The sequence below is a fragment of the Leptonotus elevatus genome, chromosome 18 (genome assembly GCF_054856555.1).
Source record: "Leptonotus elevatus isolate MCC_2025b chromosome 18, RoL_Lele_1.0, whole genome shotgun sequence".
Classification (NCBI taxonomy): domain Eukaryota; kingdom Metazoa; phylum Chordata; class Actinopteri; order Syngnathiformes; family Syngnathidae; genus Leptonotus; species Leptonotus elevatus.
This window is the reverse complement of record NC_141256.1, coordinates 12,440,758-12,467,996: the sequence shown is the minus strand read 5'-3', so window position 1 is coordinate 12,467,996 and position 27,239 is coordinate 12,440,758. Positions and strand designations below refer to the sequence as shown.

Sequence of the window (27,239 nt, the reverse complement as noted above, 5' to 3'; positions counted from 1 at the left end):
GGCCATTTTGCCACTTGCTGTCGACTGAAGATGACATCAATGTTGCTCAGGGCTCAGGCAGTGGCCAATCACAGCTCACATGTTTTCTGAAGCTGAGCTGTGATTGGCTGTTACCTGAGACCTGAGCAACTGTGATGTCATTTTCATGCAAAATGGCCGCCCAGTGAGATGGATAAAAACGTCTGGATTTTGCTGCTTAACTCATATTCCACTAACTCGATATTAACAAGAATACCATATTTAGACCAGTGGGGCTGCATAGAACACATTGCCCCCCCCCCCCCAAAAAAAAAATTGGGGTTGACTTTTCCTTTAAAATTACATTACAATCCAGTTGCTTTCATTTCTACTGGATACTCGGTCTTGTTTCTCTTATGTAGCACAAAAGAGCACACGAACCAGGCAGAGGTGATGCCCACCATTAAACTAACAACCGCCACAACCACCAGAACCCACCACAGCGGCTGGGAGGCCGCGCACTCGGGTACAAACGCGGCCGTCGTGTCAACTGGCGACGCCGTGGTGCGGGAGGCGGGGCCGGCGGGCGTCGTCGTCCAAGGCGGACGAGGCGCACTGTTGACTTTGGTGAAGATGAAGGGACTGGCCTGTTGGTGGGAGGGTCAGCCGATGATGTCATAATTGACCTGACCGAATGTCAAGCGAAATAAAGATGGATGCTCTTTGCACTCGTACTGTACCTCAGTGGGACAACGAATCTTGGAGCGGTCATATGTGAAGTTGTTATAAGCCTGTTTGTGGCCTACAGGCTCCAACTGTAAAAAAAAAAAATAATAATAATTAAATACACTGTAAAAAAAAAAGAAGAAGTAATATTTACTTTGTTCGTGCCTTAAGTAGCTTTTTTTAAACTGGTAAAATGTCCTCAAAACTCTCCTTGTAAAATGTACTTCGAATTTCAGAGTGAAAAAACGTCACTATGTTTTTAAAGTAATTATTATTATTATTATTATTTTTACAGTGTATAGGAAATTGGCAATATTTCTTTGAGCGGACGACTCGCCATGTTGTTCCACAGCGCGACGGCCATCTCGGCATGAGCTCGCTCACTGATGTGAAAACAATCCACGGAGAAGAAAGTGGCGTCTGCCTCCCCGACCTAAACAAAACAACACCGCACTTACTCGTACAATTGGGATGAATCGTTATTATTATTTTCCAAATGTATTTTTCATTTACTTACGCCAATATAAGGGATGAAGGAATTGTGTAAAAATGGTTGAAGAACAACAGCGAAGTCTTCTTTCGCATCGTAACGAGACCCAGAGATAAGATTACGGATTTCAGTCTATAAAGAGGGAAAAGGAAGTTAGCGAAAAAAGAGAAAAGAAAAAAAAAATACTGTTTTCATATACCTGGTATTCAAGATTGATTTGTTTCATCTCCTCTATCTCTGGGGAGTATTCGGTTGGGTTGATAACACAAGGACAGGAAGTTCTGCAAAGGAAGAAAAAAACAAAACATAAAACCACTTTACTGGCTGTTAAAGAAAAGAAAATCAAACTATGCAAATTTTCCAAACCAACCTCTGCAGCAAAGAGCATCCCAGAGTGTTTTTCTTGACTTGTTTTAATGTGTCAATCTGCATTATCTCCACTAGGTTGACCAACAGCCTGGGTACCTGCACACGCACAATTATTATTATTATTATTATTTCGATACTTTCTTCCTGGCTTTCGACCGTCCTAAACCCTCCTTTATGTAGACTTTTTTTTCCCTCCCCAGGTCCATACTGTGCCCCCCCCCCCCTTTTTTTTTTAGATGGGTTTTGACTGACTGCGAAGACAAATTCCTTGTGCGTTTTTACATATTGGCCAATAAATCAGATTCAGATTTCGAAAGACAGTGGACAAGTAGATTTGTAGTATGAATGCAACTCACCTCTTGGTAAAGTTTGTCCAAAGCAAGCATCAAATTGTGACTGTAATTACTAGGTGACAGATTGTTCTGCAGAAAACACAAAGTTGAAGTTACACGACCGTACCATACCGTAAGATCATCTTTAACATTATATTAGCGTGGAGGCCATTTTTAACTCATTCACTGCCATTGACGGCTATAGACGTCAAAAATTCATTTGAATTATTTCTATTAGTTTAACTTTTTTTTTTTTTTTTTTTTTTTTTTTACACTTTTGTTAACAAGAGTGTGAAAACCTAGAATTTTTTTTATTGTACATTTAGAACAGATGTAAAATTTGTGATTAATCGTGAGTTAACTAGTGAAGTCATGCAATTAATTACAATTAAAAAATTAATAATCTTTTCATTTTTTTTAAATCGCGTCAGGCGATTACAATTTTTAATTGTAATCAACTCACGATTAATCACAAATTTTATATCTGTTCTAAATGTACAATAATTTTTTTGAGGGTTTCATACTATTATTAACAAAAGTGGAAAAAGTGGAAAACTAATAGAAATAGTTCAAATGAACTTTTGACATCTATAGCCGTCAATGGCTAAAACTTACTTGATCAATGCAATAATGACAAAGGTCATTTCCCCCTACAAATATTGTCAGAAGTTTCCAGTCCATGTCAAAGTTCACTTCCTGTGCGACAGCAAAAGGTTAGATCTCAATAACAACAATCACATGAATGTACAGTAAGCGTTCTTACTTTGTGTTCTCGCATGGCCTTTATGAGAACTTGGATTTGGTTTGGGATGTCCCTGTGACAGACCAGAAGCAAAAAGAATGGAAGACGCGCTTTTAATCGGATTCTTCGCAAGTTCCTTAATGCACCACGAAGAGCGACACGACACAGTACGTTGCGTTCGAATCCTATTTAAAGCCCGTTTAAGAAGTAAACGTTAGCACGTACGAGGTCTTGGCTCCCGCCGCGGCCATGTTGAAGCCCCTCTGTCTTGAACCCTGACCTTTGGAGAAGCCCTTCAAGGCCGAGTTGAACTTTCTTAAGATGTCTGTGAGGATGTGGAATTAAAATGGAATGGAATTAAAAATAGGTCTTTGGACTTTCTAGTATACAGAGCGGTGATCAACATACTTGGTAGCGTTGTAACCGTGTCCAGAGTGCGGTCTGCTCCAATGCTACACGCGAAGAACAACAACAAACACAATTGTCGTCAATCGTCAGTTGCAATCGGTCATCGAGCATCTGCTTCGGTGCATACTTGCCTCCAAGACACGCCTTTATATTCTCTACTGAGCTCCAACAGGTTTTTCGCTTTAGCGCCGGTGCCAGCCTGCGTCGCAATGTGACACAAACAAACTTCAATGACAATTTCTATAAGTCAACGCAGAAAGAGAAGAGAGAGCATTTTTTTTTCAATGATTGGGGACACCAACCGTGGTGGAGTCTCCCACGGCTGCCACCACCTTGATGTCTGCTGGTCTGAGCTCGTGGACTATAAACGTGAGAACAGAACATTGTGAAACTCCTGGTCGTGGTGACCCGATCATCACAGATTGACTGCGTGTCGATATGATTTGTCGCTGTCTAGCTCACCTGATGTCGGCACAGAGTGAGACGGAGCAAGGTCCACGCAGGAGAAGTCACTTCCCCAGTTCTGGAGCGGAGCAACGACTCATCATCAACCCTCAGGTAATCATTTTTGTCATAGATGTAGGATGATATTGAAAAGGATTTTTTTTAAATATAAATAAATTTACTATTTTTTGTAAAGTCATTGGTTTAAAAAGTCTTCATCTTGCTAACCAACAATATATTTATTTGTCTTTTTTTTTTTTTAAAGTCCTGGCATTTTACTAGTGTATGAAAGATTACTAAACTAGGGATTGTCAAAATGAGTGCATTAATTTTGAGTTAATTTAAAGTTCCACTCTTTTTTTTTTTGGGACGCGCGATTAATGACCGCCCCATACTTGGAAAACCTGTACTGAGGGAATTCCAGTGGCAACGCAGCAGACACGTTCACGGCAAAATTTAGCAGTAATAATAATGCATATATTTGTGGAGACTGGGGTCAAGTTGTATTTTACAATTTAAAAAAAAAATATGCAGAATTTCAAAAGTTACATCATGTTAAAGATTGAAAAGGAAAATGCACTGAGCTGTCACCAACGTCTTACAAATGCAATTATGCCATCTAGTGGCAGAAAATGAACAACACAAATCAATATCATACTAATTTTTTCAATGACTAACAGATACAGCCATATTTTTATTAACATGTTTTCCTACTTTTATGTTAACAAAAGTCTGAAAACTTAGGGGGGGGGAAATATTGTACATTTCAAACAGATATAAAATTTGTGATTAATCGTGAATTAACAATTAAAGCCATGCGATTAATTACGATTAAATATATTAATCGCCCGAGACCCCTACTAAATACACTTGTTGGATGAAGAAGTATGCCAGATAAAAAGTATAAACTACTTACCGTATTAGGTGCCGGTGTTGGTGGCGGAGCAGTATATGTGTAATTGCTGTTGCGATAGGTTCGAATGAACGGGGAAGTCTGCGAACAAACAAACGGAATGATTTGAACGTCTCACACTGTGTGCTGTGTTGTTACGAGATGGACCTAACAGACAACGAATGATTCCACTTCATTAGTTAGTTACTGTCCAAGCTCGTCAGTAACAGTACAAGTTGATTTATCTATCACTATGTTGCTGCAAATATACAAATCTTCGAGAACAAATTAACTCATTCACTGCCATTGACGGCTATAGACGTCCAAAAATAATTTTAACTTTCTATGAGTTGAACTTTTTTTTTTTTTTACTTTTATTAACAAGAATATGAAAACATAGAAAACAAATTTTACATTTCGAATAGATATAAAATTTGTGATTAATCATGAGTTAATTAGTGAAGTCATGCGATTACTAATATTAATTGCCTGACGCCCCTAATTTTTAATCTTCTTTTTTTTTTTTTCTTTTTTTTTTTAAGAATAAAAGATTATTAAAAATTAGGGGCGTTATTATTTTTTTATTGTAATTAATCACATGACTTTGCTAGTTAACTCACAATTAATCGCACATTTTATATCTGTTCTAAATGTACAATAAAAAAATTCTAGGTTCTCTTACTCTTGTTAACAAAAGTAGGGAAAAAAAACGTTAAACTAATAGAAATAGTTCAAATGAATTTATGGCAGTGAATGAGTTCAGTGAATTTGGTTTCCCACTGCGCAGCTGATGATCTGATGAAGTCGCTGTCCTACCTTGGAGGGACATTTCAGTTTAATGTCTGTGGAAAAATCTTGAGTGGACGTTTTGTTTCCTAGTGGCTCCAGCTGTGGAAAAACAGATGAAAAGTAGATCAACATATGAACCATTTCAACATGTCAGTGTTGTTGTCGTAAAGGCTTTAATTGCGACCATGTTGTTCCACAAGGAGCGAGCCATCTGAGTGTGGGCCTTCTGGCTCAGGTGGAAACAGTCGGCGCTGAAGTACGAGCGATCGGGACGGCCGTCCTGTGACAAAAATAATAGAAGTGTTTTAAATTTCTAAAATGACTAAAAGAAAAAAACATGTTTACGTTGAATTCTGATAGACATGTTAATTGCTGCCACCTAATGGCCTGGAGTAGAAATGCTCCATAGTAAATCAACTACTTCATCTCTAAACTGTGATGTAAAACAAACAAACAAACAAACAGATAGATGAAAAATGTTCACGGTAGTACTGACCGCTAGTCTGGGAACGATGATTTGTCTGAAAAACGGCTGGACGACCACCGTGAAGTCCGACCGGGTGTCGTAGTGCTTGGACTGGACCAGTTCGTTCAGCATCAGCTGTGAGTCAAGAGGACAGCGCGACCATTCCATCGCGTCACATTTGAGCATTCGCTAACGTCGCGGTTTAACTTCCTGCTCCGGGTTACCTGATACTGCCTGTTCAGTTGCGCCAGTTTATCCAGTGAGGTCGAGGTGGGCTTTGGTAAGATAACACAAGGGCATAGAATACTGCAAAAGAACAAATAAAGGAATAATAATACAAAATAATAATAGTTGTTTTCCAAATCCATACTGTGCCCCTCCCTCCCTTATTAAAATAAGTGCATTTTTATTAGGCTCATTTTGAAGCTCGTGTGGCTTTCAACTGCAGTCGTGGCGTGCTACTCACTTGACCAGCCAGGTGGGGCATTTCAAAGAGGCGTCCAGATGCATTTCTCTCAAGGGCGAAATGTGCAAGGGTTCGATTAAGTTGACCAGAGCTCGAGGCACCTGGCAAAAAGGTGCTCTCAGTTAAATCATGAAAAGAAATAGCGGCGGCGGCGGCGGTGTGTCTAGTTTTTACCTCTTTGTGTAGATAATCCAGGCCTTCTTGGACACTTTTGACATAATTCTCCACAGAGAACTTGAGCTGTAAATGGAAAAGAATGAAGCAGTGAACGGTTTCATGCGCTTTCTTTTGGTTCCTTTGAAGTAATTACTCACTTTGAAGGACCAAAACTGACTAAATTAAAAATAAATAAATGAATGAAAGTTCAAACTTAAAATGGATTTAAAAAAAATCTAATTACATTAAAAAAAAAAAATAGAAAAAGAAATAAAAACTATGATATATTTATATATAAATATATATATTTTTAAACTAGACTAAAAAAAGATCAAAATAAATGTGGAAATAAAACTAAATAATCGGTATATATTTTTACTTTTATTTATAGATATATATATATATTGTTTTTATTTCCATTTATATCCCTTGTTTTAGTCTTGTTTTTTATTTTATTTTTTATTTGTACTTTTATTTATGTATAAATAAATCATAGTTTTTATTTCCATTTATATTTATTTTTTTGTATTTAATTTTTGAATGATATTCTTTTATATCCTTTTTTATTTTCACTTTTATTTATGTGCCGGTATTTATTAATTTTAATTTTGCCAGTTTTGGTCCTCCCTACTCACAGAGTTGTAGCAGTAGTCGCAAATGTCATTTCCACCGATAAACACGGTGATGACTTTCCAGTCGGATTTAAAGTTGATCCTCTGCATAGAAGATGGATTTCATGAAATGATTAGTAGAAACAAGTTTCTAAGTTTTTCTTCGATTGAAGTTTCACTCGTGCACTTACGGTGTCATTCTTCATCCTCGCCACGAGGGCTCGCACCTGAGATGGTATGCTACTATTTAACACACGCACACACACAAATAAAAAGCAGTTCATAATATAATGATTTACTTATACAGTACAATATAGATACAACATATATGTGGAAAAAAGAATAATCCTGTTTCCTTTCAGCTTTCGGTCAGTAAAACCCATTTTCACATGATTCAAAACACTGATTTAGCACGAGGCACATAACCAAAATAATGATTCAAAACACTGTCACAGCCACCGAACTCGTAACCGAGAGGACTTACTTGCTTTTTGCTCCAGCGACAGCCTGGTTGAGAAAAGCCTGAGGTGTGTGTTGTTTGCCCGTCCCGACAGAGTAACCCGTCACGTTGGCATTAAAGTGCTTTAATATATCTATTAACGACATAAATAAGATCATTTCAAATACAGCTCGTGCAAATTGAAGTATAAGAAAGAACCATAAAAGCACTCACTGGGCAGCGTTGTTACAGTTGTGAGGTTGCCATCGCCGCCAACACTGGACAAGACATTGACATTTGTTCATTTGCAGCCTAGAAATGGTCAATTAAAAAATAATCATCTTCATTTGAAGGCAGCAAAAGTTTAAGTCACCTCCAAGATAAACCTCGATATTGGGTCAGGACATCCAGAACGTTTGTTTGGCTGGATGCAACTCCGTTCCCTGCCTAGCATGGGGGGGGAAACAATAAAAACATATTTTTTTTAATACATTTAAAAATGTAAAAATCAAATGAAAAAAAAATCTAATTTAAAAATGTTAAAGAATTAAACATTTAAAAATGTTGAAAAAAATGTATTTAAAAATTTAAAAAAAAAATTGACATTTTGACATTTTTTAAATTTTTGTTTTTTAAATGTTCAAATTGTAAAATTTTAAATATTAAATGTAATGGGGGTTTTTTACATTTTAAAATTTGAAAAAAAATATATATATTTTTTTACATTTTTATAATTAATATATTAATATTTTGCGCTGACTTAGAGTAATTCACTTATTTCGCAATTCAAATTTGAGTGAATATTGAGTTGAAAATGATGAAATAATAAAGTGACTAGACTGCATTGATTAAAAAAAAATCATATTTTACAAAATTTCCATGGCATACTCTCAAAGGCGTAACCATTGTTCTAAATGTACCATTTAATTTCACATTTCAGGTTTCACATTGCAAAATGAGGCCAATTCTTTCAAATTGTCTGATAAATAAATATCAAAATGAGCAGTAAAAATGTCAAAGATTTCCCATGCATATCATTTCACACAACTTCCGGCAGTCATCTATTGAAGCCACAATCATGTTCACTCACTGTCAAAGAGTCTCCCACAGCGGCGACCACTCGGATGTCGCCCGGCCTCAGTTCGTGCACTGATAACACGCAAAGAGCAAGTTACCGTTAGAAGGATTTATCAACTGCGCGGCACACGTGTCATGTATATGACAGGGAAGTAATCACAAATTAAAGATGATGGGAAGTCATAAAGTACAAATAAGATCTCGTGAATAATACGTCTCACAAAATCACCTTTAAAAAGCCGTTTTTTTTCCTTCTTTATATTAAAAAAAAAATAATCATGCGATTTTACAAAGTAATATTTTAGCCACTTACCCGAGGTGGGTGTCGAGTCGGAAGGGCCGATGTCCTCGCAGAGCATCGGCGTGCCTGTGTTCTGAGCGGACGCGCACAAAACATCCAGAGTAAAAATTAAACAAGAGGCGCACAACGCTGCCTCGACGGCTCCCATTTGGATCCAAGTGATGCAAAAGACGACTTACAGGAGAGACGAGAGCAGAGGCGTCACCGCCGTGATTTGTAGGAGCGTTTCCCTCCGTCCTCAGGAAGGGACGGTCCTTGACGGGGGTGGAGAAAGTGACCAATATAATTATCATAATGTAGAAATCTGAGAAAACCACTTCTTTTTTTTTTTACCAGGGGTGTGCAAACTTTTGTGCCCAGGTCGACGGTAAACTAAGCATGTACTCACCCCAGTCGGACATTGTAACTCAATAACGTTTCCATTGTCGTCTGTGTTATGTTTGTCGCTCTCGGGCTGCAGCTGCAAGACACGTTTTGACGCAACAATGGCCGAGTGTTGAAGGAGCATGGCTGACGCTTATGAGAGGCCTCACCAGGTTGGTCCACAACTGCAACATCAGTTTATCGGTCTCGTGTGACGCTTGTGACTCGGAGAGAGGCTTCCCAGTCTGCAAACAGGGACGCCAAAGAACGTTATGCTACTTTACTATTTATCTGTGAGAGTCACAAAGTTGACATTTTTATTCCGAGATATCTTGAAGCGGAAATGCCGACAAGAACATTTGGGTCCTTTTTTTTGCCGAGCGCCACAATAAATCTGACCGCCATCCACGTAGCATGTGAAAGTAAATGCGATGAAAACAGCCGGGGCCCCGAGATTGAACCCTGCGGAACACCATATTGAATTGGCAGGCGAAACAAATAGCGGGTGGTTCCTCAGCGGACGAAAGGGACCGACTCACATCGTCAGGCGCAAAGTGCCCGACGAGAGGTTTATCCTGCAGGATGACGCTGAAGTCGTCTTTGTGCCAGTTTCTCTTCAACAGGAGCTCATACAGAGACGTCTGAAACGTACAAACAATAGAGAAATACAAATGAAGGATATGTCAATTAAGAGTGAGCACAGCTCAATGTAGATGAATGGAAACACGGTAGCGACAAACCTGAAGGCCGTGAGTCAGCGTGGCTTTTAAAAGTCGGACCTCTCCGCCTTGATTTCGTTCCCAACATGGGCAAAACCTTCCGAGGGGGGAAATTGGTTCATTTATCAAATAAGAGGGGTGTCAAGCGGTTCAAATTTTTCAATAGTTAACTCATGATTAATTGCAAATTTGAAATCTCAAAGTACAATAAATATTTTTTTAATAAGTTTTCATACTTTTGTTAAAATAACTGATTTTTTTTAAACTAACAGAAATGTGGTTGCATCTTTTATTCATTGATACAGTAATTTCATAAAATTGAGTTGAAATACAAATTTTTTACTGTACTGCAAAAAAAAAAAGGTGTAATATTGATTTATGTTGGTCGTTTTTCTGCCACTAGATGGCATAATTGCTTTTGTAAGACGTTGGCGACAGCTCAGTGCATTTCTCTTTCACATTAAGAGTTATCTAATCTTTAACATGAAGTTACTTAGAATTGTAAAATACAACTTGACCCCAGTTTCCACAAATATATGCATTATTATTAAATGTATATATATAAAAAAAAAAGTCATTTCAATCGTTTTGTAAGAACATACTTGTTTTGGAAAGTGTCTCTCTCTCCATCCCACAATGCAACACTGACCAGAGTCCGCTTCAGCTGCAGCACAATTGGCCGTCAGGCAAATCAAGAAATCGATTGTGACGATATCGACAACATCAGATCGGTTTATGTTGACGTCAACTCAGACCTGAGCCCGCATCAGCTGTAAAGCAGCGTCCACCTCACTCGTCAGTGATCTGATAAGGGCCCGAACCTGCGAGAACAAACACAACATGCACAGAGAGACGCCTTGAACTTGTTCTTTATCTCTCAGCACCACCAGCGCCGCTTTTATGGCACGGCTTGCTTCGCGTCTGCCAAGGCGCTGACTTTTACTGATGACGCCGTCAAATTGCAAATCAGCAGCTCAAGACTGGAAATGCTGTTCACCACGTGGACATTAAAGCTGACATTGCAGTTCTTGCACATTCAACTCAGCAAAATAGGCGGAACTCAATGTCATTTTTTTTTGTGTCGATTGCTGGAAGTTGATTGCCGTTAGAGCTGTCAAAATTAATCGATTAATCGAGAAGTGATCGGTTATCAAATTAATCTACAACTATTTTAACTCATTCGCTGCCATTGACGGCTATAGACGTCAAAAATTATTTTTAAATATTTCTATTAATTTAACACTTTTTCCACTTTTGTTAAGAGTATGAAAACCTACAAAAAAGTTTTTTTTTAATTGTACATTTAGAACAGATATAAAATGTGTGATTAATCGTGAGTTAACTACTGAAGTCATGCGATTAGTTACAATTAAAAAAATAATAATCGCCTGACGCCCCTAATTTTTTATGATCTTTTCTTTTTTTTAAATCGCGTCAGGCGATTAAAATTTTCAATTGTAAATAATCACATGACTTCAATAATTAACTCTCGATTAATCACAAATGTTATATCTGTTCTAAATGTACAAAAAAAAACTTTTTTGTAGGTTTTCATACTCTAATTAACAAAAGTGGAAAATTAATAGAAATATTTCAAATGAATTTTTGACTTCTATGGCCGTCAATGGCAGTGAATGAGTTAATAATCGAGTAATCGTTTGGAGCAATTTTTTTTTATTGAAAATTGGTCAACGGTAAATGACCACTGATTCCTGTAGCCTTTCATGGAAGGAGACTGATTATATTCTGTGTTCAATCAAAAGAAGACATAAGCAATGACCGAACTGGCGACATGATCGGTTTCAAAAAGGTTGACGAGTACAACAGTCTCCCCCCCCCTTTTTTTTTTATCACGATACAAATACGAAATAAACAACAATCACTGGTTAATAAACAAAATGCTTTTGTAAAACGCTGAAATGCAAAATAAAAATGTATCCGATTAATCGACAGAATAATCGATTCGATGACAGCAGTAATTATCCTTCGCGTTGTCTTCACCTCCGGCTGCTCGCATGCACAGAACTGGTCCACTCGCACAAAAACAAGCACCAGCTTCCAAGCATGCTGAAAGAGAAATCATCAGGATTGTCAGTCAAAAATAAGACGCATCAGCAAAAATGATCTTCGACATACCTGATCGTTGCGCAGATAGAGCGACGCCTCTTCTGCTTGCTCCAGCAGTGAGCTACAAGCAGAACATTAGTATTATTATTATTATTTTTTTATATTGTCGTACGATTTCCCAGAAATAGGTTTACCTGTCTCTTCTAAATTGAGGGACATTCATGTCAGGCTTGAACGTGCTCATCAGCTCTGATAGTATAGAAAACCCAAGCTTTTTATAAAAATGCACATTTGAGTGGAAACGTGACGTGTTGAAATGTTGAAAAATTCACCTTGAAGTCTTGATACCACAGTGGACAACTCGGTGCTAAAGGGGGGGAATTTTTTTTTAGTGTTTTATGTGTGCCAATAAAATTGCGCTGATTTAAAAAAAAAGAAGAAAAAAAAAAGATAATAATCAAGGTCACCTGTGCATGTGCAATCCAATTGAGGCTAAAACCGCAACGTCTTCGGGCGCGACACGGTTGACTTAAGACACAAAATGATGTTTGATTATGCCTGTATTCAATGTACGAATATCATGTGCTCTTCTTACCATTCAATGGAGGCTGCTGAGAGTGCAGCTTCGGATCACAAGGTTGGCCATTTACTAAAAAAAACAAAAAAAACAACAACAACAAAAAAAGAGAAATAATATTTATATAAGCAGCACACATGATCATATTTCTTACTTGAGAAAGGAATATATCCAAACGAGTCACCTGTTGCCAAGGAGAACTCGAGGAAGGTGGCGACAACCAACAATGGAATCATCTTCATAAAAAATAATAATAATAATAATTAAAAAAAAAAAAAAAAAAGAAACCCTATTTTCCTTTTCCAGAAATGATTCTTATAGATCGTCCACGAAATCCTTCTCACTCTGCAGTTAAGCGCTGAATGCCGATTATCAGTTGTACCCGACCACAGTCGATGATAAGTATCATAAATACGTCCAAGCGGGGGGGGGGGGGGGGGTTGTTGGCCCGACTGGCTCGTTCAAAGGATATCATTGAAGAAGCGAAACGATAACTCTTATCTGTATAAGATATTTCTGTCTTCGTGTAGTGAGATATTCACCGGTTCTGTGGCGAAATCAGAGGTAACGCATGCTAACTTGTAGCTAACTTTACAGGGAAAATGTTGCATGGACGGACCGAAAGCAAATATATTTGTTTTTGGCAATGCACATAAACTCATTCACCGCCTATAGGCGTCAAAAATTCATTTGAACTATTTTTTATTAGTTTAACATTTTTTTTCCATTTTTGTTAACAAGAGTATGAAAACCTAGATTTTTTTTAATTGTTTGTTTAGAACAGATATAAAATGTGAGTTAACTAGCGAAGTCATGCGATTAATTACGATGACAAATTTCAATCGCCTGACGCCCCTCATTTTTAATGATGTTTTTCTTTTTTAAATCTTTTATTTATTTATTTTTTAAATAAAGAAAAGATTATCTTAAAATATATTATTTTCTTTTTAAATCTTTTTTTAAAGAAAAGATTAATAATTCATTCACGGCCATTGACGGCTATAGACGTCAAATTTTTATTTTAAAAAATTTGTTTAAAAAAATCCCACTTAAGTTAAAAAAAATTGTATTAGAACAGATCTAATTTTTAATAAGATTTTCTTTTAAAAAAAGATTGTTAAAAAAAATCAAAAATTAAAAGATTTTTTTTTTATCGTAATTAATCGCATGACTTCATTAGTTAACTCACGATTAATCACAAATTTTGTATCTGTTCGAAATGTACAACAAAAAAAAACACTTTTTTGTAGGTTTTCATACTCTAATTAACAAAAGTGGAAAAAGTGTAAAATTAATAGAAATATTTCAAATGAATTTTTGACTTCTGTTCTAAATGTACAAAAAAATAATCTCTAGGTTTTCATACTTGTGTTAACAAAAGTGGGAAAAAATGTTAAACTAATAGAAATTGTTCAAATGAATTTTTGACGTCTATAGGCGTCAATGGCAGTGAATGAGTTAATAGCAAAACAATCAAATCTACAGTTGATGAATAAATGAATGAATAAAGCAGCAAAATCCACCCGTTTTTATCCACCTCAGGGGGGCGGCCATTTTGCCACTTGCTGTAAATGACATCATCGTTGCTCAAAGCTAATAATTTGTATACTTGTATGCTTTATGACCTTTTGCTTCCTGAAATTAGAAAATGGCATTTCATTTAAAGTCCTCCAAAATGGTTGAATTTTTTTTTCTTTTTTTTTTTTTTTAAGGTTAGCATGATATGGAAAATTGCATATTCACTTGCTCACATCATGCCATGGGGCAAAAGTTAAAGTATTATCTATGTGCTCATCTTTATGGTGTTATCACTATCTTGTCTGCTTGGAAGGCTAAAGGAGAAGTTAAACTCGTTAAGAAAGCAACTAACTGGATTGTATATCATGTCTCTCATTTTAATTATATTTATTCACTGCCATAAATTCATTTGAACTATTTCTATTAGTTTAACATTTTTTTCAACTTTTGTTAACAAGAGTAAGAGAACCTAGATTTTTTTATTGTACATTTAGAACAGATATAAAATTTGTGATTAATCGTGAGTTAACTAGTAAAGTCATGTGATAAAATTACAATTTTAAAAAATTTAATCACCTGACGCCCCTAATTTTTTATAATATTTTATTCTTAAAAAAAATATCTAAAAAAAAGAAAATATTAAAAATTAGGGGCATCAGGCAATTAATATTAGTAATCGTAATTAATCGCATGACCTTACTAACTAACAAATTTTATATCTGTTCGAAATGTACAATATATTTTTTTAGGTTTTCATGCTCTTTTTAACTAAAGTAAAAAAACAAAAAACTAATAGAAATAGTTAAAATGTATTATTATTATTTTAACGTCTATAATCGTCAATGGCAGTGAATGAATTACTTAATAATAGTTTCCATTTCTATTGACAATTCAATGTCAGATTCATTTATTTATTTATTTTGGGTCAAGTCAAATTATAAAACAGTGCTTTTGTAATTGGGGGGTTCATTAGCTATAAGCAATAATCATTGAAATTGCAAAATTAAAATCAAGTCTGTGGCAATCCTATTTATTTATTTTTTCAAATGAATTGAATGGATTTTTTTCGGCTCTGTGGTGGATAGAAATAAAAGTTTAAAAAAAATTAATTCAAATTTTAAAAAAAATCTGCACCGATTCACTTTTATTCTATGGATTAAACGTGTTCCTCGTTTAACCAGTGGAGGGCAGCAATGCATCAACGTGCACAGTCTACCGGAAATCACGATCAAGAAGAAGGAGGAAGTCAACAAACGCCCTTGTGACTTTTTCCCTTTCCTCGTCGACGTTTGTTTTATTGACATCAACCATAAAAATAAAAATAAAAATAAAAATCGTAACGTTTTCACACGTGTGAAAAAGCGTTTGAAATCAATTTTACGCAGCGGTATCTCTGATATAGTACTCCTTTAAGTATCTCGCATCAACACAAGGAAGGTAGGAAATATTGCCTCGTTCCTGTTTTGTCGTTTGACAATGTAAACTTACGGTATTGTTTATGTATGTATTTATTGTTAATGCCACAGTATGTGGTCAAGGATGACACTTAAGTCGCTGATTCATTTATGCTATCGAGTACAACTCACGACCAGACTGATTTCAGTCAACGTAGAAGCTGAAATGTCCCTTTGGAGCTTTTCTCTTTGCAGACGCCACAACCGCCAAACACACGGAATTTATGATTCCCGCATTGGATTAATACTGCAAAATAGGCACACAAAAAAAATTCTAAACTGTTACCGTCCATCCATTTAGAAACCTGTCACTCATTCGATTTTTGATTTTTCTCAAAAACATGAAGCGAAGAGGCTCGTGTCGCATCGTCGAGCCTTGCTGTTTTGTTGGAAGTGACCACCATGGGGCGCATCTTCTTGGACCACATTGGAGGTATTCGCCTGTTCTCCTGCGCCAACTGTGACACTATTCTGACCAACCGAACAGAGCTGATCTCCACTCGCTTCACCGGAGCTACAGGCCGGGCCTTTTTGTTCAACAAGGTACCTGCATTCAGCTTCCCTTTTGTGGACTTCTGATTTGTATGAGGTTTACATTTTTCCCCTCTCTCGCCCCAGGTTGTAAACCTACAGCAGAGCGAAGTTCAAGACCGAGTCATGCTGACGGGAAGACACATGGTGCGCGACGTCAGCTGCAAGAACTGCAACAGCAAGCTGGGCTGGATATACGAATTTGCCACGGAGGAAAGCCAGCGCTACAAGGAGGGCCGAGTCATCCTGGAGCGGGCGTTGGTGAGGGAGAGCGAGGGTTTCGAGCACGTGCCCGCAGACAACTCCTGAGCGAACGCCGCCGCCGCTTGTTTTTTTTTGTACAGCTAAGTCAGCTTCGCCTCCCGACAGCAGCTTGCCGGTTCAGCCCCAAAAAACGGCAATATAATATCACAGTTTGAGTTTTTCCGAACATGAAGGAGGTCGGACAGGGAAACGTGTGATGACACCATGGCTTTCCGTTTCTCTTTGTGATGGTTTGACAGTCATCGTGTTCAGTGGATGTTCTCGAGAAGCTGGGCCGGAAAGATGCGATGATGTTAAACGGTGATGTTTGCTGGTGTATTCGTGCAAAATACGCTTGGGCCAATTTTGACTGTTCAGTCTGATTGAGTGAGGTCAAGAATACAGTATTATTATTTTTTTTTGCACCAGTCAGCTCAGTGTGATGAGATTCATTTGAGACATTTATTTTTTCATTATTACAATGATGTCAATTTCCACCTCGTGATACTGTAAATTATAGATTATCCGCTGGAATCCATGTTGATGTATTTGCATGGCAGTGCCCCTGATCTCCTTTATAAGTCATGTGCTTTTGATTCCTGTTACCTGTCAAGTTGCATTTCATGACATGAAGTTGAAGTATATGCTATTTAAGAATAATAAAGACATACTTCTAGAGACTGTTGATTTTGTTGTATGCGTTTCCAAAAACTATTACAGGGTGGTTTCATTAAAAAAAATCAAAAAAATCATAAAGTGAGCAGTTTTGAAGAATGAAAACATTGTTTATCCTTTAAATGTAATATGCTAACCATCTAAATATTTATAATACTGTACACAATAAAAGAAAGACCTTTTGAGGTTTTGATATCAAGCATCCAACGCATCCAAAAGTTACAATTTCAGTTTCTCCTACTTACACCTGATTTATGTAATTTGTTTTAGTAAAGTATTTAAAAAAAAAAGTTTTAGTAAAGTATTTAAAAAAAAAAAAACATAAATCAGCGGTAAATAGGAGAAACTGAAATTGTAACTTTTGGATGCTTGATATCAAAACCTCTAAATGAAAGTAATTTTAAAACTTTTTAAACACAGCAAGTGATTCCAACATTGCAATTCAGTTTCATTATTGCCCCCCCCCCCCCCCATACATTTTACAGAGACACACCTTTTCTTTTTTTATGAGTTCTTGTCTTGTTTGCTATTCCCAATAAGCTTATGTAAACAACAGAATGGCTTCAACAAAAGAAAATGTGCTTTCTGGAGTGGACCTTTGAACCCTCACTGCTGTGGCACGAGTGCGATTCACACCAGCATATAACTGATCCACATACGTCATCTAGTATAGCCTAATTTATCAATATTTATCGAATAACATGACAAAAATGTGTGTGCGTGTGTGTTACATCATACAAATATTGTTATTGTACAGTAGGTTTCTGTACCCCCCCCCCCCCCCCAAAAAAAAAGAAAGAAAGAGAAGAAAGACAGCTAATTTGGAATTGGCAGAAATGGAACATTGAATCGATAGAATCATTTGGAATAATTGATGCCCTGCGATTGGCTGGCAACCAGTACAGGGTGTACCCCGCCTACTGCCCGAAGCCAGCTGGGATAGGCTCCAACAACCCCCGCGACCCTTGTGAGGACAAGCGGTACAGAAAATGGATGGATGGATGGATGGATGGATGATTCAAAAAAAGAGTCGATCTTATGGAACGTTCGAAACATCTCGCCACAGTGACACCTGGTGGCCGTTTCTAAAATATCACATTCAAACAGTAGATGAAAGAATCGGCATACTGTATATTGTATGGTGCAACATAAATATAGTCAATGTTTTTCTGAAATAATATACACATTTCACACATTTTCCAAGTCGGAATTTTAACTAATTCGGTAAAATAGTCCATATATAGTATATCTAGGTTATGGCTTCTTAATTGCATGAAAACGGATATAATGGAGACTGTGCGGTTACTGAAGTGATTGGGATTGTGCTTCTAAGTACTGATAGCTGTTATGATAGATGAATGGTTAACAAATCTGATTATTGTTTTACGCCAATTCATTATAATAATTCCGCCAGACGGTGTAAAAAGCGTCTGGCGCTTCTCGAAATAAACGTCAGGCGAAAGGCGGAAGTGAACGCCATCCAAAAATAAACGCGAATATGCGTTGTATGATCACATCGGCCCACCGTACATGACTTCCCATGTAGGCGGGTTCGAGCATTCCGAGTGCGGCATTCGGCATTGGGTTATGTAGACTTTAGGCGGAGAAGTGAGGTGCAGACGCCCTTACGGAGCGGTGACTGGGCGTGTTGCGTTTTCACGGCAAAAAAAAAAGAGAGAGAGGATGATTTAACCTAATAACGCGGACGAACACGCAGCACAGCAACAATGGGTGACGGTGAGTACCCCCCCCCCCCCCCGTCCCCCACCGGGGTTTTCTATTCAGCTAACTGCTAATGCTAACTATCGCTACAAGAACGGAAAATGAAAAACAATGCTAAAAAACGCGAGTTGTGCTTTATTGTATACGCCAACGTTGGTATTCATGGCTACGCAGATGATTTGCAACTAGAGTCACAAATGTCCACAAATGGCAGCAGTTCAATGAACGCCGTCTCGAGCAGCGCTCACCAACGTATTGAATTTCAAGGAATGTTGTCTTGTTGAGATTTTCTTTTTAACAACATTTTTTTTTTGTCTTCACATAAATGAATGCCATTGATTATTCATGATCATATCCAACCAATTAGAAGTAACTTGTAACTTGAGGTGTGTCTCAAACTGATGGCGCTCTGCATTAATCAGTATCCAAGAAATAGCTGTAACATTACGTTAACGGATTACGTTAACGGCGCCCAACGCAGAGAACGTGAGCCTGGTGTTCAAGCTGTACTGCCTGACGGTGATGACCCTGGTAGCGGCCACCTACACGGTGGTTCTCCGCTACACGAGGACCGTCTCGTCCGAAAAGGACCTGTACTTCTCCACCACCGCCGTGTGCGTCACGGAGGTCATCAAGCTCATACTGAGCACTGGGATGCTGGCAAGGTACTCCAACCACAGCACTTCTATACAATATTTGATTTCCTTCAATGTTTTTCCATTGCTACGCGTGTTCTCAGAGAATCTGGAAGTCCAAGAAGACTGCTAAACACCATCCGGGAGCACATATTGTGCAACCCCAGAGAGCTGCTGAAGCTGAGCGTACCGTCGGTGGTGTACGCGGTCCAGAACAACATGGCGTTCCTGGCGTTGAGCAACCTCGACGCTGCGGTTTATCAGGTAGGCGTCCGTGTCAAGTCGCACACGCCTCCCCAGTGGCACCCTCTTCGATTTGCCTGATTAAAAAAACAAAAAAAAACATGTTAGTGCCTTATCAAATGAAAGAATCCTAAGTTTTAGTCTCAAATGGCCCTTCAGAGTTTGGGTGGCACGCCCACAACTTTTCTGCATTACTTGGAGGTCGTCACCTTTTGTTTGAACTCATTCACTGCCATAAATTCATTAAAAAATATATATAAAAAATTAGGGGTGTCAGGCTTTTTTTTTTTTAAATTGTTATTAATCGTATGACTTCACGAGTTAACTCACGATTAATCGCAAATTTTATATCTGTTCTAACTGTACAATGAAAACAAATTCTAGGTTTTCATACTCTTGTTAACAAAAGTGGGAAAAATGTTAAACTAATATAAATAAGTTAAAATTAATTTTATAGCCGTTTATAGCCATCAATGGCAGGGAATGAAATAAAAAAAAAAGAAGAAAAGATTATTAAAAAATTAGGGGCGTCAAGCGATTACAATTTTAATCGTAATTAATCGCATGACTTTACTAGTTAACTCACGATAAATCACAAATTTTATATCTGTTCTGAATGTACATTAAATAAAAAAATCTTTTCATTTATCTTGTTAACAAAAGTGGGGAAAAAAATGTTAAACTAATAGAAATAGTTCAAATGTATTTTTGACGTTTTTAGCCGTCAATGGCAGTGAATGAGTTAATGTAGACCTGTAAATTGCTCTGCAGTTAAAAATAGCATTGGTGTGCTATGAACCATTTAAAAGTGGATTTTTTTAATGACAATGCATTCATTAATTTTATTTTTTTTTACATTTTAAGGGTCAAATTTTGGCAGCACAAATGTATTTTTCTGTCAGAAATCATCATAATTATAATAATAATAATAAATCTAAAATGGTAGCTTTTCCCCCGACGTTGCGTTTCTGTGTGCAGGTGACGTACCAGCTGAAGATCCCGTGCACGGCGCTCTGCATGGTCTTCATGCTAGGCCGGACCCTCAGCAAGAGGCAGTGGTTCTCCGTCTGTATGTTGGGCCTGGGGGTCGCCCTCGTGCAGTGGAAGCCCATAGACGCCGCCAAAGTCCAAGTAGGCCTCGGACCAGGAGGGGGGGGGGGGGGTTGATTCTGAACCCGGCCTGCATCATCTTCTCTTCTTCTTATGTCCAGATTGAGCAAAACCCTCTCGTTGGGCTCATGGCCGTCATCATCGCTGTGCTCTGCTCCGGGTTCGCAGGTAGCAGCTGACCCCACTCGACTATTTTCCTCGCTGTTAAATTTGTTGTAAGTTTACGCTTAAGTGCGCTTCAGGCGTTTACTTCGAGAAGGTCCTGAAGAGCTCCGACACGTCGCTGTGGGTGAGGAACATCCAGATGTACATTTCGGGAATCGCCATCACCTTCGTCGGCGTGATGGCCAACGACGGCGATAAGGTGATGGAAAAAGGCTTCTTCTTCGGTTACACGCCGTGCGTGTGCTTCGTCGTGTGTGAGTATAAAAAAATAAAATAATAAAAAAATAAATAAAAAAACGGCGGAGGTTTTGTTTGCGTTGTTGCCTGACGCCGTCTCGCCGACAGTCCTGGCGAGCGTGGGAGGCCTGTACACGTCCGTCGTGGTCAAGTACACCGACAACATCATGAAGGGATTCTCCGCCGCCGCCGCCATCGTCCTCTCCACCGTGGCGTCCGTCATCTTGTTTGGATTGCATATAAGTAAGATAAATCTCTTTGGGACATTGTTTGCATTGGGAGAAGTTTGTGCGGTTGAACAGGCTGTTCCGTAACGTCAGAGATTAGCTTTTTTTTTTTTTGTGTATGTGGGGGTTAAAGTTCAAGTAGAACGTCATACAAAAGTTGATTTGTTTCAGTTACTGAAATCAGAAAGTAAATATTTGAATACATATCCTATTTCCATTCAGTTTGTGTAAAGACGCATTGAGAAATTTCCCTCGCCAGCCGAATATTACAGAACGTTTAGATCACTTCACTTCCTGATGTGTTGACGTCTCCCGCAGCGGCCGCATTCGTATCCGGAGCCAGCCTGGTGTGCCTGTCCATCTATCTATACGGCCTTCCAAAGCAGGACACGTCCACAATCAGCCGGGAACCCGCAGACAGAGGGTCCAAACAGAATCTGATTGCTGTGTGACCCCCCCCCCCCAAAAAAAAAGAGCTCGGGGATCGGGTTCCTCCACCCCGCAATCAACACTGTTTTGTTTTTTTAATCCTTCTCTAATAATCCAATGATGTGGCTTTTGTCTGCGCAGAGTGTAAATGAAGCACTGCAGCGCCACTTATTGGTGGGAGGAAAAGTGATTTTTTTTTTCTTCTTCATTGTAAAGACTGAACAAAACTTGTGAATAAGAGTGACCTGAAGTGAGACACTTTTAGAAAATTGAAGGACCAACGACTGCACTTGTCATAAATGTATTTTCTAACAGGTCAAAAATGCCATGAATTGTTAAAAAAAAAAAAAATTGGGGGGGGTATGAATGTACAGAAGTTTTTTTTCATACTTGAAATGACAACATATTACAGTTCTATATTTTGTGTTCAGACGAAAGTGAATGAAATGTGTACATTTATAACAACAAAAGATGCGCTGCCATCTTTAAGACCTCATTCGTAGAGGAATGTTTTCTCAGTAAACGGCATTTCTGTTCCTGCCAAGCAAGTCGAACCAGTCCAAAGGGTGACAACGTTGCCGTTGCGTTACAAATGAGTGACTCTTTTGATTCTTTTATTAAATCGCGATTAAATCAAATATTTACATTTTGTCCACTGGCATGATGCCAAGAATTTTCATCCCGTTGGCCAGGACCGAGCAGGTCCCGCTGAAAAGTCTCTTCCTTGCCTGTGAGCATTCAAAAAATCCAGATGTGATTTCGACTTATACGTAAAAATCACTTATTGAATTGTAAAAAAAAAAAAAAAAAGTTTTTAATTAAATGTATAATAATTGGTCTCAATAGATGCTTTTAAATAATATTTAGTTAAGCACCTTTAGTATAAATAATATCTGAAGACACTGATCATGTTTTCTCACAATTTTGGGTGCAAAAATGAAGCTTCATGAACCACTCGCAATATGTTTAACTCCTCTAGATGGTGCTATTGGGTTGAAGATAAAGACTAGTGCAATGTAAGAGCACCATCTAGAGGAGTCAAAAAATATTGCACGTGCTTCATTTTTTGCATCAAAAATTGTGATAAAACTTTTTACGTGATTTTTATTTATTTTTTTGTGGTTACCTGAGCAACTTGTTGCGGGCTCCCTTTGACCGGCAGCTCTCTGTGCGCCGAGGCTGCCAGGTGGCTACAAGAGCGTGAGAATGAGTCAATATTCAAACTGCTGTAAATGTTCCCGCGCTCGGCTCGCTCAGTCGCACCCGGACAGCCTTTGCTTAAGGCGCTTACTTACCACAGCTTCAGCAGGAAGACGAGCAGGTGCTTGGGTTGCAGATCCTGGGCCGACTGGTACAACACCTCGTCGTAGCTGTGGGGGCGGAGACAAAAAGAGGATGTTTTGATTGGCAGGCGCTGAATAACGATGACGAGTGTTGTCGAAGGTACCGGAGGAGGTGCTGAAGGATGGAGACGCCCGACTGTTCGCTTAGGAGCGACGGGTCGAACGTGGCGTCGTCATCGTCGTTCATTCGGATTAAACTGCACAGACATGTAATTGGTGAGATTTTTTTTTTTTTTTTTAATCGTCCCTTTTACATCCCATAATAACACACCTGCAGAGACGTGCGTGTGTGTACTGGAGGAAAACGCCCGTGTCTCCCTGAGCCTGCAGCATTTTGTCCCAGTCAAACTTGTAGTCCCCTTGCAGTGGACCTTTAAAATCCTAAAACAAATTTTTTTTTGTTTCATCTTCCACCATTTTGAAAAAGCAAAAAGTGAACGTCATTGCTCACCTGGACGATTAACGCACTGATTCCCACTTTCTGCGCCGTGTCCTCTGGATCGTCCATTTCCTTTGTCACTGCAAGACAGGGACGAGGACGTGATCCAAAAAAAAGGAATAAACGAAATTTCAACCCACACAAGTGAAGTTCATGCGGATGAGTAAAGTTGAGGCGGCTTGTATACTTTTGGATTGGCTCATATTATGCAACATTCTCGCGCGAGCCTCGTCCAGAAGGTCCTCTAAGAACACCACGTCTCCGGTGCGAGTCTTCATGCCCTTCACCAGGCCGAAGGGCACATGATGACACCTGCGCGAACGTCAGATGTTTTTGTCACCCGTATATTTGTCACAAATGTCATCTTTAGGGGATTATAAATTAGAGATGGACTGATATGTTTTTTTTTTCAGGGTCAATACCAATGCCGATTATTAGTAGTCAATGAGGCCGATAATTTATATTTGATAATCATTTTCAGTCAAAAGAGGGGGGAATATTGGCGTCATTTTTTAAAAAATAAATAAATGCCAATATTGACTTTGTTGTAATGTCTTAAAGCATTATTGCTTATTTAACACATTTTCAGACTTTTCAAAATGTTTTTTTATTTTATTTCAGAAAATATACTTAATTTTAAATTTCACAAAAAAAAAAGATCGGGGTATTCCCAATGTTGTCAACATAGCATTCTGAATCAAGGCCAAAATTCCGGACTCAGTTGTGTAAACTGAGGACCCCATTTTTGGGTATTGTATCTCTATTGATAAAAACTGCGAGGTCGCATGTAGCTTCTTGTGTGTGTTCAGTTCTGAGTGCTACCTGTCAGCCCAGGAATGTCCCATCGCTTGCAGGATCAGGAGCAACTGCTGGAAGTGATGCGTCTGATTTTTATCTGTCTTGAAAAATGAGAGATAACAACGGTTTGTTCGAGGAAAGTAATATTAACCCGATGAGCGGCATTCACGCTTTCAATGTTCTTACCACATAAATCATCTCATCAAAATTGTACTTTTCTTTCCGGTCGATAGCCGCTGCAATGTCCCTGAAATTAAAACAAACTTTTTCTCCCTCATGTTTACGGCGTGTGGGAAATGACACATTTCCACCAGGAGCTTTGGTTTCTACATTTCAGTTTATGAAAGGCAGCCACCTGGTGATGTAGAGACTTGTGCCATCGCTGCGGAGGACAGTACAGATGTTGCTCAGGTCTCCGGCTGAGAGATCCACGACGCCCGTCCCCTTCCTTGAAATCACACATTTTTGTAATGTCATAAAGCTTGCATTAAAAAAAGAAAAAAGTTCGGAGTGATCCAATGCCGGCACATACTCGGTGATCTTCAACAGGCCTCGGTCCCGCAGCTGCCGCACCGCCTCCCGGACTCCCTCCTGGTGAAAGGATTCCCCCGAGTAGACGTCAAAGTGGACGCCTAACCGCTGGCAATCAAAACGCATCAATATGAAGTTGATGAAGTTGGGCTTCACGACAGAGCGACGCAAGCGGCGGGTTGCACCTCGTAAACGTGCCGATACTCGCTCACGGTTATGTCCCTGAACCGTTGCCATAGCGACATAGCTTGACTCTCGTTCTGCTCCAGCTGGCGAAAGAAGTCCCTGGCCGCTAGTGTGATGTCCTCATTGTGCTCCGCTTCCTTGTTGACCTTCACGTATACCTGCAATACATACACGATCATTAGTTATATAATAAATTGATAGATTCCATGAGAAATTCAAGAAATACAGTATTAGGCAGCAGCAGGACTTTTTTTTTCCAGGTCCATACTGTGCTCCCCTTAACTCATTCACTGCCATTGACGGTTATAGACGTCAAATATTCATTTAAACTATTTCTATTAGTTTAACATTTTTTTACACTTACAAAAGTATGAAAACCTAGAATTTTTTTATTGTACATTTAGAACAGATATAAAATTTATGATTAATCGCGAATTAACCTGTGAAGTTATGCAATTAATTTTTTAATTGGAATTAATCGCATAACTTCAATAGTTAACACGATTAATCATAAATTTTACATCTGTTCTAAATAAACAATATATTTTTTTTTCACTCTTGTTAACAAAAGTGGAAAAAATAACAGAAATACTTTAAATGAATTTTTTACGTCAATAACCGTCAATGGCAGTGAATGAGTTAAAAGAAGCATATATATATATATATATATATATATATATATAATTTTGTTATTATTATTTTGAAGCCTTGATTTAGTTGCCAATTTTTTCAAACATTCAAATGTGGCAGGGTTGTTAACATTCAATTTAGAAGAATTTTTTATTTTTTTGTCTTCAAGGTAAATTCAATACCTTTTAATTCCATTTAGAAATTAAATGTAAGATCAAACATCCGAATTTTCCAAGACAAGTCACTGGATATGCAGTCTTACCTCGAATAAATGCTGTAAAGGATTTTCTTTCAATTTCTCCTGGCTGCCAAACTGACTGAAACCAGCTCCCAGCAAACCTAAAGACAAAAAGTTGAGGACGGTATTCAAGAAAATGTCCACAAAAGTGAAGGCTTTTAAGCTTTTACCCCCCGATAATCGCTCACCAAACTGCAGTCCCCAGTCTCCAAGATAGTTCATTCGAATAACTTTGTTCCCAAGAGATTCCTTCAAGTTGGCAATGAAGTTACCTGAAGAAAGAGTCTGTTATCCTGGTCTAATGTTCAACAGTATTATTATTATTATTATTGTGTTTAATATTACTAGCAAAAAGTCACCTATAATCGTAGATCGTAAATGTCCCGCATGGAACTTTTTGGCAATGTTTGGAGAGCTGTACTCTACTAATGTCGTTCCCTTCTTTAGAGAATTAAAAAGTTCACTATGAAGCCCAATTTTGCCATCGTGCCCCGTTCCAAATGGTTCCAGTATTTTCTAGATTAGAAAAGAACAGGGGCGACGGGTCAGGGACAGAAGATCTAGTCAATAATTTTGGTAAATAATAATATGACAAACCTGGGCAAGAAGTTTGCGATTAATTTTGAAGTTGATGACACCATTTCTTGCTGCTATGTCCTGCACCACGCTGTCCTGCTTCAGCTGAAAAATATAAATATGTATTTGGGCATACATTTACTTATTTACTTTAATTGCTGTATTGTTACTACAGGGAAAAAATTAATAGTGGCTATTCAATGAATTTTCTATATCTAATCCAATCCTACCTGATTGGCCAAGTGTTCTGCTTGCGCCTGGATGTCTCCATTAGCTGGTAGAACCCCATTAGTTCTTAAAATGTTAATAGACAACCTCAAGTCACCAGTCTGCCTGAGGAGAAAAGTTCCACAAAGGTTTGGGAAATGTGGTAAAAGGTCAAGCTTTTCGTGTGACAGAATGAGCGTGGAGGGAAAAACAAGAAGCTTAACTGTTTCTTAAAGACAGGGACAGCTGAAAGAGCAGGCATGAAGACGTCATCAGACTGCTGCAGCGTCCTGCCCAGCTATACAAAAGTATAAACAATGAACAAACAAGATTATTTTGGTTGAGGAGAGCGAAGAGACCCAACCACGTATGATTTGCCCCTGAAGGGACGCTCAAGTTAGCATAGCAGTGTCACCTCTTCTTCGTTACCTTCGCTGCTATCGTTCGCCTGAAAAACGATGCCATATTCCTAGAGCGCGAAACATGTAGAGTTAAAAATATATATATAATAAAACAAGAATTACACTTATGTATATAGGACGCATTCACGTGATTAGTAAACGATTGCTCGACTATACTTCCTGTTTCGCTAAACCTTTTTCCGGTATCTCGTCTAATCACAGGCTGCGTTTCTGTGACGTCACCAAGCGCAAGAGTGTAGTTTGATTATCACTGTCCACAATATGCGTAACATCCAATTGTGTCACAAA

At 38.4% G+C, this 27,239-nt stretch overlaps 4 protein-coding genes across 5 annotated transcripts; 2 read left to right on the top strand and 2 right to left on the bottom strand.

The window, feature by feature from the left end:
- Positions 1-278: 278 nt before the first annotated feature.
- On the bottom strand, positions 279-12,754 carry LOC147158669 (phospholipase B1, membrane-associated-like). Its single transcript, XM_086061778.1, has 42 exons — positions 12,577-12,754; positions 12,411-12,464; positions 12,283-12,343; positions 12,148-12,182; positions 12,010-12,064; positions 11,885-11,936; positions 11,750-11,815; positions 10,504-10,569; positions 10,351-10,412; positions 9,770-9,845; positions 9,569-9,670; positions 9,200-9,274; positions 9,055-9,126; positions 8,846-8,920; positions 8,679-8,739; positions 8,379-8,437; positions 7,662-7,735; positions 7,523-7,566; positions 7,334-7,442; positions 7,041-7,092; positions 6,874-6,954; positions 6,257-6,322; positions 6,083-6,183; positions 5,841-5,922; positions 5,647-5,751; positions 5,335-5,430; positions 5,178-5,249; positions 4,386-4,463; positions 3,488-3,548; positions 3,328-3,386; positions 3,157-3,224; positions 3,026-3,069; positions 2,843-2,942; positions 2,639-2,690; positions 2,491-2,571; positions 1,900-1,965; positions 1,545-1,639; positions 1,374-1,455; positions 1,202-1,306; positions 1,022-1,117; positions 699-773; positions 279-605 (listed from the first exon to the last, which is right to left on the bottom strand). The coding sequence occupies exons 1-42, from the start codon at positions 12,632-12,634 to the stop codon at positions 324-326; spliced, it is 3,255 nt and encodes a 1,084-aa protein (XP_085917904.1). The 5' UTR covers positions 12,635-12,754; the 3' UTR covers positions 279-323.
- A 2,368-nt stretch (positions 12,755-15,122) lies between these two features.
- LOC147158668 (protein yippee-like 5) lies at positions 15,123-16,816 on the top strand. Its single transcript, XM_086060864.1, has 3 exons — positions 15,123-15,347; positions 15,712-15,907; positions 15,983-16,816. The coding sequence occupies exons 2-3, from the start codon at positions 15,767-15,769 to the stop codon at positions 16,202-16,204; spliced, it is 363 nt and encodes a 120-aa protein (XP_085916990.1). The 5' UTR covers positions 15,123-15,347; positions 15,712-15,766; the 3' UTR covers positions 16,205-16,816.
- A 1,518-nt stretch (positions 16,817-18,334) lies between these two features.
- Positions 18,335-22,018, top strand: slc35a1 (solute carrier family 35 member A1). The gene is made up of 8 exons (XM_086061323.1): positions 18,335-18,550; positions 19,017-19,200; positions 19,275-19,434; positions 20,392-20,544; positions 20,625-20,691; positions 20,766-20,942; positions 21,034-21,168; positions 21,471-22,018. The coding sequence occupies exons 1-8, from the start codon at positions 18,541-18,543 to the stop codon at positions 21,602-21,604; spliced, it is 1,020 nt and encodes a 339-aa protein (XP_085917449.1). The 5' UTR covers positions 18,335-18,540; the 3' UTR covers positions 21,605-22,018.
- Positions 22,019-22,178: 160 nt separating this feature from the next.
- Positions 22,179-27,119, bottom strand: rars2 (arginyl-tRNA synthetase 2, mitochondrial). 2 transcript variants are annotated; one of them, XM_086061322.1, is made up of 19 exons: positions 26,945-27,119; positions 26,754-26,827; positions 26,553-26,655; positions 26,344-26,427; positions 26,106-26,262; positions 25,935-26,018; positions 25,771-25,847; positions 24,878-25,036; positions 24,694-24,800; positions 24,517-24,609; positions 24,348-24,408; positions 24,186-24,262; positions 23,551-23,675; positions 23,376-23,443; positions 23,196-23,305; positions 23,029-23,121; positions 22,877-22,951; positions 22,708-22,771; positions 22,179-22,309 (listed from the first exon to the last, which is right to left on the bottom strand). In XM_086061322.1, the coding sequence occupies exons 2-19, from the start codon at positions 26,789-26,791 to the stop codon at positions 22,223-22,225; spliced, it is 1,662 nt and encodes a 553-aa protein (XP_085917448.1). In that variant the 5' UTR covers positions 26,792-26,827; positions 26,945-27,119; the 3' UTR covers positions 22,179-22,222. The 2 variants fall into 2 exon arrangements, with proteins under 2 accessions (XP_085917448.1, XP_085917447.1); XM_086061321.1 differs by having other exon boundaries at positions 26,959-27,119.
- Between the last annotated feature and the right edge of the window lie 120 nt (positions 27,120-27,239).